This window comes from Dermacentor andersoni, chromosome 6 (assembly GCF_023375885.2).
Source record: "Dermacentor andersoni chromosome 6, qqDerAnde1_hic_scaffold, whole genome shotgun sequence".
NCBI lineage: Eukaryota > Metazoa > Arthropoda > Arachnida > Ixodida > Ixodidae > Dermacentor > Dermacentor andersoni.
Window position 1 is genome coordinate 123,530,929 of NC_092819.1, and position 15,449 is coordinate 123,546,377.

Here is a 15,449-nt window from a genome sequence, read left to right on the forward strand (position 1 = left end):
CATCGCAAGTTAAATTCTTTTAAGAGTCACAGTGTTGTGTTTGCTTCGTTTCTGTCCCCTGTCTTTCAGTCCTGCTGCACGAAATAATGAATGTTGAACCAGAAATTTTTTTCTTACAACCACTCGGAAGCTATTAAACATGCACATAATGTAGGGCATGTTATGCTTATCAGCACGGCAGTGAAATTCTACGCAGCACAACAATATATGTTTTTCTTCTTAATTAAGGGGAGTTACCAAAAATACGTCTCCTCGTCGTCGTTGTAGAATCTGGAAGGGAGGCGCGAGCAGTGTTGATGGCATTGAAAGACCTTTCGGCGACTGCAAACGAAGGCACAAGTTAAGCATGTTAGTTGAAAGGCGGCGATAAGGAAAATTCAGCGATAATTTTCACAAACAAAAAAAGCAATACTCGTTTTTGAAACATAAACTACTCAGACCTGAAGACAGCTCACGGATGTAAAAGCTCATAGTCTGTTCTCATAAATATCTGGTTTACTATGAGCGCGAAAACCCATCTTTCGTTTGATGTCGCTGTTAAATTCCATAAGCAGCTGCTCTGTGCACATGGGCAAAGCAACCGGCCAGTAATATTTGATATTAAAATTTGATAAGAGAATAGCTCATTTTATCTGCATAACAACACAAGATCGAACACCGCGTGGTCGCGTGCCATGTTCACACTGCATCCTGAATTTTTCAGTAATTTCCGGGTAGTAGGAATGCACTTCATCCCTCTTCTTTGTCTGTCACGACACAACGACTCGCCCCAAATTAGCGTCAATTGTCTCGAATGCTGGCGCCAAGAGTATTATGAAACGCTTTTCATGCAGTTCCGCATGCATCAGACATCCCATCTGGGGTGAATATGTCGCGTAATGGTCTTTGGCGATCGAATGTTTAGAAGATGCTGGGACCTCTAAGTGATGCCGGCTACTCCTCACATCGGGCAAATACATGGTAAATATGAAAAAAAAAAAAACAATCTGACACACAACAGAAGAAAGGCAAGAAGAATGAAAAAGTAAGACCGTCAGGTGGCGTATATACACTAAAACAGTTCCCAAGAAAATACGCTTACAACTCAGTGGAACTTAATCGCGTTATAATTTAATTTGGTAAATGTTGAAGAAAATGTGCGTTATAGTACACAATGAGTGGCGGCGTAGTAATAATCATAAAAGCTCAGTGATGAATAGTGGGCGAGCGAGGGAAGCACCAGGCCTAGTTCCGATAGCAGAACTACAAGCATGAGATCGACTGAAATAAATATTTCATCCTGTTTTTTTCTACGGTAATGGAATAAAAACGTCCACCACTTAGTGCACCTAGGCTTTACTCATGAGGACGTTACTCAGTTTGCTTATCCGAGATTTTACACAGTGTTGGTGGCGTTCATCGTCAGCTTATGGCCATAAAGACGCTACATTCACCGTATGCGTAATGTTTATATATTGTACTGACGACTGAACCGCATCATAAAACAACGACAGAGATCGTGAGTAATACGACTAAGCTGTTGTATAAGACTATTGAGAGCCTTTCTATGTTATCCAGAAAAAAAGACAGGACTCGGTGTTGCTCAAAAACCATATCCGCTGTCTCCCAATTTCTCCCTTTTACAGCATCATGTCAAACCACGCCCTTCGACGTGCGAAGAGACAAAATGATGAAAAATAAAGCCTATACATAACGACGCCCACTTTGTTTTCATAAAGGATATTTTACAACACGCACAGACACGAATTCTCCTAACTACACCAGAGCGTATATATGGCGTCACTATTACGACGACCTAATTTCATTTTTCTTAAGTTATTTTTTCTCTGTACTAAGTCATCCCATAACATCTACGTTTAATCTGCTACCCCTTTTTACAGAGAAATAGAAGTAAGGAAAAGTTAGAAAGCACAATCAAAGAGTCGACCTGTGCGGATGTGGAATTTTCGGCTCCCGCTTCTGTACACGTTTTCGGACTGATTTATGTGATTCCTAGCAACGAAATGTGCACTATTCAACGCACTTTCTTCTAAGGAACATGCCGATGTCCGATTTTTCTTCCGGTCAGTGAACTCTTTTCGATTTCCGAGACTTTTTAGTTCGGACCACGCTGCGGCTCAGCTAGCCCTACCCGACTAGGCCTATCGTCGGGGGCGAGGAGCGAGCAGGCCCAGGCCTCGCTCGTACGTGTGCGCGGCAGGATGCCCGCTATGGAGACCGTCGTGGAGGGAGAGGACATCTCCCAAGAAGAAGCGAATCGCCCAGGCTGGACGACGGCTATGGGCAGAAACAAGAAGGCCAAACCGGGACCGACCGCTCCGGACCGAGGCAACGAGGGACGAGCAGAGACGAAGGGCGGCCGCCGCACGGCTGGCCCGCAGAGCGCGATCAAGCGCCTCGTCGCCGCATCGAGGCTCCCCCGGCTACCGAGGGACCACATTCGCATCATAGTGAGGCCGAGAGACGCCTCGACGTGAAAAAAGTGAGTCAAAAAGTGAGTCAAGCGCTAGCAATGGCAGCCTCGCTCCCGCCGAACGAGACCGAGGAAGACATCGTTTGTCCGAACGCAACCCAGAACATTCTTGTCGTGTCCACGCCGACTGAGAAGAACGCGAACGCATACTCCGGAATTCACAAGCTTCACCTAAGAGAAGGCGCATACACTGTGGCCGCATACATTGCGGCGCCGGACAACACGTGCAAGGAGGTCATCAGAGGAGTGGACCCCGAAATCAACGAGGCCCAGCTTCAGGCCATGATCGTGAACCAAAGAAATCCCAAGGCCTTGGAAGCCAAGCGGATCAAAAACACCTCGACGGTGGTAGTGCTCTTCGACGGCATGAAAGTGCCGAACTATGTCATGTGTGGCGTAAGCCTAATACGCTGCACGCTATACAAGCAGCAAAACGACGTGTGCTACGGGTGCGGTGACTTGGGCCACAGAGTCGACGTGTGTCCAAATCCTCACAAGAAGAGGTGCCGCGGCTGCAGAGTCAACGACCCGGCTGAAGACCACCAGTGCTCGGCCAAGTGCGCCCTCTGCGGGGGCTAACACCCGACGGCGGACAACAAGTGCAAGCAACGATACCAAATCCTTTACGTCGTGCGGCGCAGGAGGCGCCGACGCAGAAATGCCAAGAAATCGCGGCTGCAAAGCCAGCCGCAACAGGTGGAAGGTAGATCACGCGATTCCAGCGTGGCAAGCGCACCCAGACGGGGACGTTCGACAACGCCGACACTACGACAGCGCAGCCGATCGAGAGGCCGTTCCCGCTCCAGGGGGCGCTCCCGCTCCCAAGTGCGCATTCAAGAGGGGCCGACCTGGGCGGACCGGGCTAGGCCAAAGCCGCAACCGCAATCACAATCAAAAGTAACGCAGGTAGCATTGCCAAAGCATAACAAGGAAGACCCTAGAATAGCTCAGCTAGCGGAAGAAAACGCGCGCCTCAAAGAGGAGATTAAGCAAATGAGAGCGGATATCGAATCGTTTCGGAAACAAGGTTCCATTTTTCAGCTAGCCGAACAACAGCAGCAGCAGGTGGCGCAAAGTACACCGACCCCGCAAGGGGAGCAGTCGGTTCGCTCGGTCAAACGCAGGGCCCCTCCCCTGACGGAGGAGGGAAACCTGGCGGAACACGACTCCAGTAGCATCCTATTGGGAATTAAGCAGTCGATTAGCTCTTTGCAGCTAATGGTCCAGCAACTAGCGGAAAGCATAGTAGCGCTCGCGGCAAGAGTGACGCGCATCGAAGCAAACATGGCGCCTGCAGGTGCTAAACAAATCCAAGGTATCAATGATGGCGAACAACCCAACTAGAAAGCTGGTCGTGTGGCAGTGGAACTGCGCTAGCATCAAAAAGCGCAAGGCTCCGCTGCTGCAGTTCGTTGCCCCACAGGCCGACAAACCGCACGTCATAATCTTACAAGAAACTTTGGGTAGCGAGGCGACCTTGCCCGGCTACCGGGTCGCCTCGTCGAAATTCGATCAGGGTAAGCGCGAAGTGGCAACGCTCGTCGCGAACAAATGCTCTTTCCAGGAACGAGATTTCAAATTAGGCAACGCGAAAGCGGAGGTAACCGCGATCGAAATCATACCGAACAGTTGGCTGAAAAATAGCGTATTCGTAGTGAACGTGTACAGCCCGCCGTCTGACCACAGACAATCGTTCACGTCAATAATAACGAAGGCGGCCTCAATGGCCAGGGGAGCCCCGCTAAGAGTGGCAGGAGATTTTAATGCGCCCCACGGAGCCTGGGGTTACGCAAGGCCAATGCCTAAGGGAGAACGGCTATTGGAGGCAGTCACTATGTGCTCGCTAGAGCTGGTGACCGACCCCCGCTATCCGACTCGACTAGGCACGTCGGTGGCGCGGGACACGACGCCCGACCTGACCTTCGTTAAGAACGTGCGAGGGGCCGAGTGGCGCAACCTGCACGAGAACCTCGGTAGCGACCACTACATACTGGCGGTGACGATCCCCATCAAGGCGACACCACCGAGAGAATTTAAGGTCACCGACTGGGACGCCTTCCGCAAAATAAAGAAGGAAGACAAAAGCGAATATGCGGACCTAGACAGCCTTTTTAGAAGGCTCAAAGAGGACGTTAGCACTGCGACGAGGGTTGTCCAAACTGAACTGAACGTGGAAATGATGGACGTGAGATTGGCACACCTATTAGAGGCAAAGAATTCCATCACGGCCAGGTGGAAAACGCAAAGACTAAATCGCAGACTGCGAAAGAAAGTAGCGGCACTAAACCGGGAGATCGAAGCGTACTCGATCGAGCTTTCCAAGCAACAGTGGAACGAGGTGTGCGCGTCGGTAGACGGACAAATGAGAACCGGGCACAAATGGAACCTCCTAAAGAAACTGCTAGACGACAAGCAATCCAAAGGCAATCAGAGATTGGCAATTGATAGGATTTTACACAAACAAAAGGAGCAGGGCAAAACGGAGAGCGAGTTCCTAAAGGAGCTGGCGGAGACGTATCTGCCACTGAGCCCGTCAGGCGATGGCGACTATCCACAATACGCCGGCACAGAGGTCGAAGAACTCGACGCGCCCTTCACGGAATCGGAAATTTGGGATGCCTTACAAGGCCTCAACGGACGCTCCGCGACGGGCCCTGACGGGGTCTCGAATAAACTGTTAAGAAACCTTGACGGTAGGTCGGTCGAGAAGCTCACCGAAGAAATCAACAGAGCGTGGGAAACGGGACAAGTACCAGAGGTCGGGAAAGAGGCCTCGGTCATACTAATACCGAAACCCGGTAAACCACTTGCGGCGGAGAACATGCGGCCAATATCGCTGACCTCGTGCGTAGGCAAGACGGCGGAACATGCCATACATAACCGAGTATCGCGGTACATAAAGAGAGAGGGCCTCTTCCCACATAACATGGTGGGCTTCAGACCAGGCCTCTCCACAAAGGACGTAATGTTACAATTCAAAAAGCACATAATCGACGGCATAACCAGAGACACCAGGGGCATACTGGCCCTGGACCTAACGAAAGCGTTCGACACGGTGAAACAAAGATTTTTAATGGAAACAATCTCGGTGATGGGGCTCGGCCGGAAATTCCACTCTTACATAGGCTCCTTCCTCAGAGACAGGAAAGCCACGATCAAAATAGGACAGGCCACGTCCGATTGGTACACGCTGGGCGCGAGGGGCACCCCACAAGGGGCGGTGCTCTCCCCACTATTATTCAATCTCGCATTGAAAGCGCTCTCGGACCGGCTGACGAGAGTGACCAACGTCAATCACGCCCTGTACGCAGACAATATTACGGTGTGGTGCCCGGGAGGGTCCGACGCCGAAGTCGAGCGGGCTCTTCAAGAGGCGCTGGACACAACGGAAGAGTACCTGAAAGAAACGGGACTCCGTCTGTCACGCAGCAAATCGGAACTGTTGCTCTACAGGCCCTCGAAACAAGGCATGAGGAATTTGACGCCGATCAATCAAATACCAATCAAATTACACACGAGTGCCGGCCAGCCGATCCCCAGAGTGGACACTATAAGAATCCTGGGGCTGCTTATTGAGGCTAAAGGCGGTAACACGCAAATGGTCATGAGACTCACGTCCAAAACGGAGAACATGCTCCGGCTGATCCTCAGGGTGACCAACCGCAGGGGAGGGCTCAGCGAGAGCAATCTCATCAGACTTTACCACGCCTTCTTCATGAGTCACATAAATTACGTAGCCTCGGCGCTAAAATGGACCAAGAGAGACGCGGCCAAGATAGATACACTGATGCCCATGAGCATCAAGAGAGTGCTAGGTCTTCCGATCAGTACAAGCACGGAGCGGCTCGATCGGCTAGGGGTCCACAATTCGCTAGCAGAAATCATCAAAGCACAGACCAAGGCACAGGTCATGCGGCTGTCGACCACCAGGGCCGGCAGACGCATCCTAGAAGAAGCAAGGATAAATACAGAGGCAGAGTGCAACGCACGCAGCGTTGCACTCAGCGCGGCGGTCAGGGGCACTTTCAAGGTAGAACCGCTTCCGAGAAACGTCCACCCGCAATTCAACGAGGGGCGCCGAAAGGCGAGGGCCCGAGCACTGCTGAACTCGACCGCCAACTGTCCGGGACTGGCGGCATTTGTAGACGCGGCCCAGTACGGGCGCAGCGACCGGTACGTGGCCGTCTCGATACGCTGGGATGGTACGATGATTAACGCAGCATCGGTCAAGGGGGTAACGTCCAAGGTGGCCAAACAGGTGGCAATAGCCACGGCAATGAGGGACCCCGAACGTCCTTACGTATACACAGATTCGCGATCGGCGGCCAGAGCATTCGCCTCGGGCTCGATATCGCGGAAAGCGGCGGCCGTCCTCGGCAGTAAGGGAGCCGCGGGTCATCACATCCTCAAATGGTTTCCAGCCCACATGGGGGCCGAAGTGCACCCCGACTTTCCCAACGCCAACGAGCTGGCACACGAACGCGCGCGAGGACTCACGCACCGCGGCGATCGTGGCGATCGAGGTGGCGGGGAGGGAGGGGAGCACCGAGACCCGCTGCTCACCTTCAACGAAATAACAACGCATTATCAGTTGTCAAGGAGGACCTTCCCGCTCCCCCACGCTAAACTCACTAGACCACAGTCATCTATATTCAGAATACTGCAAACAAGGTAGTTCCCCTCGAGAGGCAGAATGAGCCTTTATTCACCGGACGTAGAGCCGCAATGTCCGGATTGCGGCGAATCGTACTGCTCGCTATCGCACATGCTTTGGCAATGCTCCGCGTTAAGCGGCACCGTGTTCAGCAAAGAAGAAGACTGGATGGACGCCCTGCGAAGCGACGACCACCAGACCCAGTTCCGGGCCGTCCAGAGGGCTCACGAAAGGGCGGAGGCTCACGGGTTTCCCGTCCCAACGTGGGTGCAGCCCGCGACCCCTGCCGACCGCTAAACCAAGAGTGGGTGGAAAGGGGTTCCTCAGGACCCGATAAAGTTCTTTCCACCTCCTCCTCCTCCACAATCAAATGTAATGTCAGCACAAAGGAAATAAATGTTCAACTTATGTCGCATAAATAAGTGGAAAACTCAGCCTTAATATACTGGCTTTTCCTCTCGTGACAATATCATCTCAAATATTTACGCTAAGAACAGCTCACATAAGCAGTCACATCGATGCATAGTCCTGTCAAGTAAGCATATTTAAGTCAGCACGCAGAAAAACGCGGAAGATATTCTACGGAGCTCTGCGCACAATGAAACGACGTCATACTTAATAAAGAAATACAGTTAGCTTACAATAGATTATGAAAAGTCAACCTAATATTTACGGAGTATGTTTACTGAGCGCACCAATAAGAAGTGCTTGACTTGTGTGCAGGCTGCTCCAATTGTGTCTGTTATTTTTTTCAGAAGGCGAAGCCTTCTCGGCTTGTTCCGCCCTCACACACTGCGTTCTTTTCGTGCTCTGGATTCTGGCTGCTGTCTTGCACCATCAACTATTACAGCGTGTAGTGCCGCATATAAGTGCCACATATAGTGCAATGCGAGAAGGCACAGGTGATGCAAAACATAACATTCCGTCGTCACTGTGCCGTTGTCGTCATTCCTCTTTTCATTGCCTTCACACCATTGTAATTATTACTTCATTGTCATTCCACATCATCCTTTCGCCGTCAGCTGCGTTGTCAAATCACCGTCATCACGCTGCCATTGTCCAGTCGTCATCGTCCTCGTGATACCGTCATCTCAGAACATATTCGGAATTGAACACATTGTCACCGGAAACCACCTTTCTCAACCTAAACATGTGGCGCTCCACCATGCGCATCTCATGCGCGATGACGTAAATATGATGACGATGGAATGACGACAATGGAATGGACGAGAGTGGAACGACGAAACTGACTCACTAATACAATCTTAAGAAGATGCAGCGACAATGACGACGACGCGGGGACTACAATTACATTACAACAACGGCATGACGAAGTCGGAGCCACGGCGACAGCGTTACGGCGAATGGCATGAAAACAACGAGACGACGGCGATATCATGATGGCGATGGTATTACAACGAAGGCTTGATGATGTTGGGATGACAATGCTTAAATGATTACAATGGTACCGGACGGCGGTTGGAGAGCTTTGACGCCAATAGGATGACGAAGCTGAGATCATGACGACGGCACAATGGCGACGAGGGCGTGACGACAACGGCATGACTGGCATGACTACAGTAGAATCACTTCGACAGAATGATGACAACGCAAATACCACGACAGCATGGCGGTGACACTATGATGACAACGCAACGGCAACGAAGGTATGACGATGACTGAAGGATGACGACAGAATTACGACGACGGTATCACGACGATGGCTCTACGATGGCGGCACGATGCCCGCGACAAAGTGATGAGAACGAAAGGACGAGGGAGACATGACAACGAAGGAATGATTACAATGGCACCAAGCAAATGAAATGACGAAGAAGGACTGACGACAACGGCATGATGACAATGGCGTGCTTCTGTTGCAGCTGTCCGCGCGTACGTGCCCCATCTGTCTCCCGAAGCCGCGTTTGTTACATGCGAATCTGCTTAGCGCTATGTCCGCTAGCAGGAAAGAGTGTACGACAACAGCCAGCGCCAAGCAGCCAGTAGCCAGAACCCCGAAAGGAGGGGAGGGAGGGGAAAGAGGCCTAAAAAGCTTTCCTTTCAAAAATCTACATTACGGGGTGCAGAACTCGCTCCGTTTCCCGACGTCAATAAAATCGATTTCGAGCTTTGCTAAGTAGCAGCTAGATTTAAGTGATGGTGAATCGTCAGAATGATATGTGCTTATAATCAATCGGAATATTTCGTTTCTTTCGTTCGGCACTTAGTACAGCAAGATTTTCTCAGCATCCTTCCACCTCTCTGCTTAGAATCAATTAATTGAATACAACACTGGCGCACCACCTTATTATTGTACCTTAACAAAGAGTGTCACGAAGGTGTCTATGATGGCGGTTACTGCACAATAACCAGCAACGTCGCCACTATGTGTAAAGAAAACGCTGCGTTCCAGCATAACCGACTTAAAGAACATTTGAATATCGTAATGAAGAGGCTCACCCTGCGGTGGTGGTGTAGAGTTGATGGGGAAAAATGGAGTTGGTTGTCGCGTTGTAACAATCGGACTTGGCGGACCTGAAAAAATTGTACATTAGTTACTTTTGGCACGGGTGCGTCACTGCCTATAACATTAAGAACTCGAATGGTGTTCTGAAATGACGTGCACTAGAGCCCCCTTTCGTGTGTTGGAATCTGTGAGCGAACACTGCTTTTTCTATACTCTCTAAACTATTATCTTTTTTTTTCTAGGGTTGTCGTAGGAAAACAAGTCACTGATTTCTGACCAGTATGCAATATATGAATGAGTGAATATGCGAATTTTGCACTCGGTCTAAAAGGTGAACTGACACATGTGAACTCTATAATCTACGACTGACAAGGCAGAATGAAATCAGCGGTGGTTGCGCTTGTTCATCTGCTAACTGTGCCCGCCGATACGCGAGTAAATGAGGTTAGAAGGCGGTATCGTAGCCTTAAATAAGGTTAGGCAGATTTTTTTCGCGCGCACAACAGCTAATATTTGCACAGGAAAACAGTTACGATATGCAACAGAAATGGCTTGTTCGAGGCGTTGAAATGCCTTCCTTTCAATGGCGCTTTCATCTACCCTTACGCTCTGTCACATTAACTGTACACGCACGAAATGGTCGCATGGCTTCTTCTCTCGCAGTGTTCAGTTGTGTACAACAAGTGTAAAGCACAAAGCAAGCTTACATCGTAAAGCAATAACTGAACTCACGTTGGGATGGTGGAGACGTGATGATGGGGAAAAATGGTGTCGGTTGTCTCCCATTGGAAACTGTGTTCTGGAAAGCTGAGAAACCCAAATATAGCATTACTTTGGCTGGGTGAGTTAGGGCTTGATAGCCACGTCAGTCTCAAGATTTGTAATAATTGATAACACAAAGACAATCTGTAATATATGCTAAGGCTGCTGGTTTTACTTTGCTTTCGGGAAGACGCATATTCTCTTGCCTTTCTCCGCTAAAACATGATATCAACAGCTAAGAAAAAATAATAAAAGCAGGAGACCTTATCACAGTGCTTTAGGTGAGCGTAGTTGGCGTTATCTAAATAAGCGTTGTCATTAGGAGCGAGTGCTTTGTTACTGGTCCGGACAGCGCTAATAAAGTACCCTTCAACTTTGCTACTTGCAGGAAAACAAATTTTCAGTTTAAATGTGCGACTTACAAATTCGGGGCATGCAAGAAAACGCGGATCCTACCGCGAGTGGTCAGAGCGCCATATGTAAGAATTCCACTTCCCGCTTCAATGTGTCCGTTAGCTGTGCGGTACATGGGAAATGCAGCGAATAACGCCATAGCATCAAGGGCACCGTGTCGCAGAAAATCCGGCGTCGGTGTCGTCGTTGTCCTTTAGAGCAAAATTATCCCGAGCGCATAACTATTACTGAAATAATAGAATTTTTTAAGGTTATATGCATCAGAAAATTCGTAAAGAACTACTTACACATAACCTGCAGACATGATAGCGTCAGATTGTAACTTGAATATACGAGAAACCATAATTATATCAGGCGGAAACTCAATCACAAGCCCCTTTTCCAGTTGCCGTTTGAAGTCTAAGTGGCCGTAGACGCTAGGTGTAGATACTAGTGGGACCTAGTAAGTGGGTCTTTTAATTCATGAAGTGTGTTAGAGGCATGTGCTGATGCGTACAGGAGTAATGATTTATATCCTAATTATGAATCAGAGAATTATGCGAAATGAATGGCGATTGTGATACTTTATTGTACTTGAACAATCGGATGCGTTTGCATCACATAAAAATGAGATTTTTCGCGAAAGGAAAGGCGAAGTAACCGTCTTCCTTCTCGGGGGACACCTCAACCGTGCTGTGAGGGAAAGGAACGCCTGCTCGCGGAGGCCGCAAGGATGAACGACGACGCCGCACTCTGCATAAAGTACTGGAGCGAGCACTCGTAGTAATTACGTAGTTATCTGACTCAAGAACATGACAAGTGAACGAGAACGCGATGCGAACGGGTCCCGATAACGCTATCGCGTTGCACTTTTAAAGGCGAAGCTTAAGCGTCCTCCAAGTATTTTTGCAGATGATCTCTTGGTCACAGCGCTATGACTTTGTTATAAGCTATGACAGTTCACTGTACGTACTGCCCGGCCGGAAAGCGAGCCTTGGAGTAGGCGGCAGCTCCTGCAGAATCGTAGGTCTCAAAGATGGCGCCGGTCTCGGCACTGTAGGCCTCTGCGCCAAGGGTCTCTGTGTCGTCGGCCTTTGTGTTATGGGCCTTGGCGTCGTCTGGCTCGGTAGCGTCGGTCTCGGAGTCGTCAGTCTTGCCGTCGTTAACCGCAATGTCGTGAGTCTTGGTGTTGTCGGCCTCTGTGTCGTGGGCCTCTGGGTCGTGAGCCTCTCCGTCGTAGGCCTTTGTGTCGTAGGCCTTTGTGTCGTAGGCCTCTGAGTCGTAGGCCTCTGAGTCGTAAACCTCTCCGTCGTAGGCCTTTGAGTAGTAGGTCTCAGTGTCGCAGGTCTCAGGGTCGTCGTCCGCTGTGTCACCGGTCTAAAGTTCGTCGGCCTTTGCGGCGGTGGCTGAGGTGTGGTTGGTGCGAACGTCGGAGGCCGGAATGGTGCTGGCGGCCGCGGTGGTGGCGGTGGTGGTGGTGGCGCGGGCCCTGGAGCTGATCGGAAGGAGAAGAATTGCGACCAGATGCAAGGAGCGGAGTAAATGATTTTGCAATCGGACACTCGTACGGTGTGCGGCCGCATAAACGCCGCATAAAGTCAGAATGCTGTTGACTCTGCATTTGTGGCTTTATTATTTGACAGACACACTTTTCATCATGTTCATAACTTCCAATTTAAAGGCAGATGCGCTGAAAGCTAATTTAAAGAGCATAAAGTAGGGAACGCTTTTCTCGAGACAAAATCCTTCGTTTTTTATGAGCTCCAATTTACGAATAAGATTACGCGTAAATAACACGGTGCTATTGCAAACAAAGGAAGCGTAATTGGTCAGGTCTATTTATGTCATTTCATTTCCTTTGAATTCCTTCACGATGTCTCAAAAACACTTTACTTTTTCCGGGTATGTTGGGAATAACAACTACGCAACATTTTTTTTTAAATTTATTTCTAACGGAATGGAACAAGTTCGAAGTGTCGAAAGAAATATAAGATCTGCCTAGAAAGCACATCCGAAATAAAATAATATCTCATACAAAATATTTGGTCCGTCACTTACTTGTCGGTACAAGCACTCGAGGTGCTGTAGTCGGTCGCGGAGCTGAAACAGAAGCATGATATAGGCGTTAGCGGAGGTAAATAAGCCTCGATCAAGTCAATTTACAGTTAAGCCGTATTATAACAAACTGGCTTATGCGCTAAGAGTAGTTCGATATAGCTAGCAATTTGATATACCCGAACTCGTCGGATATGAATTTCCACAAAATTTTGGGGATGCGTTCGTTATGAAGATATTCTTTATTAGAGGGTAGAGAGAACAAGTATGCGCTTATTGCTAACTGTATTGCCTACGGCGTTGTCTATCAATCGCGCTCTCGAACTCTCGTCGACCCTGTGGCAAGCGAAATTGCTAAAATAATATAAAACAAAATAAAATTATTGATACGGGCTCTCCAGAGGTTGCCCTTCTTTCTGTTGTCGCGCATCCAGCGCTGTCTTTAGAATATCAATGCTGAGCCAGCTAGTCGAACTTCCCAATCTTCCTCAAATTTAGTCTGCTATAAATCGCTACTAGCCGTAGTGAGTCAATGGCTACGGCGTTAACCTGCTTATTGCGGGATCGCGCTTTCGATTCCCAGGCGCGGCGGCCGCATTTTGATGATGGCAAAGTGTACGAACGTTCTTGTACTTAGAGACAGGGTAACGAACCCTAGGTAATAAAATTAAACTTGGAGCGCTCTATTAAGCCGTCCTGTATAAACTAGAATCCTGTTCCGGGAGGTGAAATTCATACAATTTAATTATGAATCGCGGGCCACCATATGCCGAGTGTACGCGATCTATGCACAGTACGCATTCGAGGCATCTTGCAGAACGAAACATCAGAAAAGTATTGCTCCTAGCAGGCTTCAGAAAACAAGAAGAGACGATGCCATTCATCCGCAACATCCATTTCTCTAATAGCCTTTTTTTTGTGACGCAGTTTCGTCGGCAAGATTGACACACTTTCAGTTGCCTGCATGCGGCCCGCGTCAGATTTTGAAGGAGCGTTACCAAACGTCCCTCTAAAGCTTCTTAAAGCGCCCTATCCAGCACTGGCCAAGAGCTGCGAGTAGCCTCAGAGAGCGCATGTACAGTTCAACATATATTCAGTGCAATGGTCTTCCAAATCGCTCGCGTCTGCGGGCTGCCCGATCTCAGAAGCAATGGCAAGGATCTAGGGCCCTTTTAGAGAAATTTATGGCTGAGGGGCAAAGGAAGACTGTAGCCTTCTTTATTTTACCTCTAGATACATCTAGGTACGCCTACGTACGCTATGAACGCATAGCCTCACACATTTAAGAGTCTACGGATATTACTGAATCTACCATTTGGGCATGTGAATACCAAAAATGGGGGAAAGGAAACATGATGAGCCGAATTTGTCTATGGAACATACATACACTTGAAATATAAAGACGTGATACGTTCCTAAGGAATTTACGAAAAGGACGCAGACTGTGAAAGGGGTTGTGGAAATTTGTTTACGTACTGTGCGGGGCACGGGTAATTGGAACACTCGAATTTTTTTGTCCCAAAATAATGGGGTTTTACGTACCAAAACCACTTTCTGATTATGAGGCACGCCGTAGTGGAGGACTCCGGGAATTTCGACCACCTGGGGTTCTTTAACGTGCACCTAAATCTAAGTACACGGGTGTTTTCGCATTTCGCCCCCATCGAAATGCGGCCGCCGTGGCCGGGATTCGATCCCGCGACCTCGTGCTTAGCAGCCTAACACCATAGCCACTGAGCAACCACGGCGGGTGGAACACTCGTATGTGTGCCTGTCACATTGCTTAGTGCAGTGCACAGGTGCTTCAAAAGAGGTCAGAGCGACTAATCAGAAGTTATGTGATGCAAGTCTAGGCGATTGTGCTCTATTGAGAGAGGAACTAGACACGCATTGCACTCACGTGTTCGCTTTAAGAGTGGGCCCCTGTGTATGATTAATTCTGTCGCGTGGTCTCCTAGCGGCAGCTTCGTCTTATTCATTTAAACACAGTATATATGAATTTCCTTTGTTCAGTTTTGCCTCAAGCTCTGAGGATAGGATCACGCCACGAAAGGGTCGTGCCAAAAAGAAAGGTAGGCTCAATACTGCTAGCTTTATCATCGTTAGTCAATGCGACGATTACCTCAATGGTTTAGACTGATGACATAACGCACGCAGTTATTATGAGCTATTAAACGTTCCTGTGGTCATGACGTGGGCTGTCTTCTAAGCTTCCTTTCCGCCTTACAAATGTTGTGTGCTTCGCAGCTAGTTCTCCATTCTATTGTTCCCACGTCGCGAATCTCTAACGCAACGGCTATAATGCGTACATTGTTGGACGTTAATCTGGGCATTCAAAGTTGTTTGTTTCCAAGCACACACAAGCACTTTCCTCGACTCATGAGTAGTGGGATTCTCTGGTGTTACGTTTGAGAATATTTTGGTGCTCATGAAAATATTCCGGCTTACGACAGTATTGTGGGCCGAAATATTCTTTGTGCCTATTGAGGATTTAGCAGTTTCTTGAATATCTTGCATCTCGAGCATCTCGAACTCCATGCCGCAAATATTTCCTCTAGCACGCTTTGGCTATACATGGTAAGCTCTCTCGGTGCATGGGTTCATAGATAAGTTCTTGACGCACGCAACACATATTAAAAGTAATT

The 15,449-nt window shown here is 48.9% G+C and overlaps 1 protein-coding gene across 2 annotated transcripts in view; it reads right to left on the reverse strand.

The window, feature by feature from the left end:
• The window catches only part of LOC126523330 (uncharacterized), a 93,687-nt gene that overhangs the window by 41,305 nt on the left and 36,933 nt on the right, over positions 1 to 15,449 (reverse strand). For both annotated transcript variants that reach the window (XM_072288842.1, XM_055066891.2), the window contains exons 11-15: positions 12,808 to 12,849; positions 11,723 to 12,244; positions 10,327 to 10,401; positions 9,588 to 9,662; positions 238 to 321 (exon numbers count right to left, since the gene is read on the reverse strand). In XM_072288842.1, the coding sequence (XP_072144943.1) occupies positions 238 to 321; positions 9,588 to 9,662; positions 10,327 to 10,401; positions 11,723 to 12,244; positions 12,808 to 12,849 (798 nt within the window). The remainder of the gene's footprint in view (positions 1 to 237; positions 322 to 9,587; positions 9,663 to 10,326; positions 10,402 to 11,722; positions 12,245 to 12,807; positions 12,850 to 15,449) is intronic.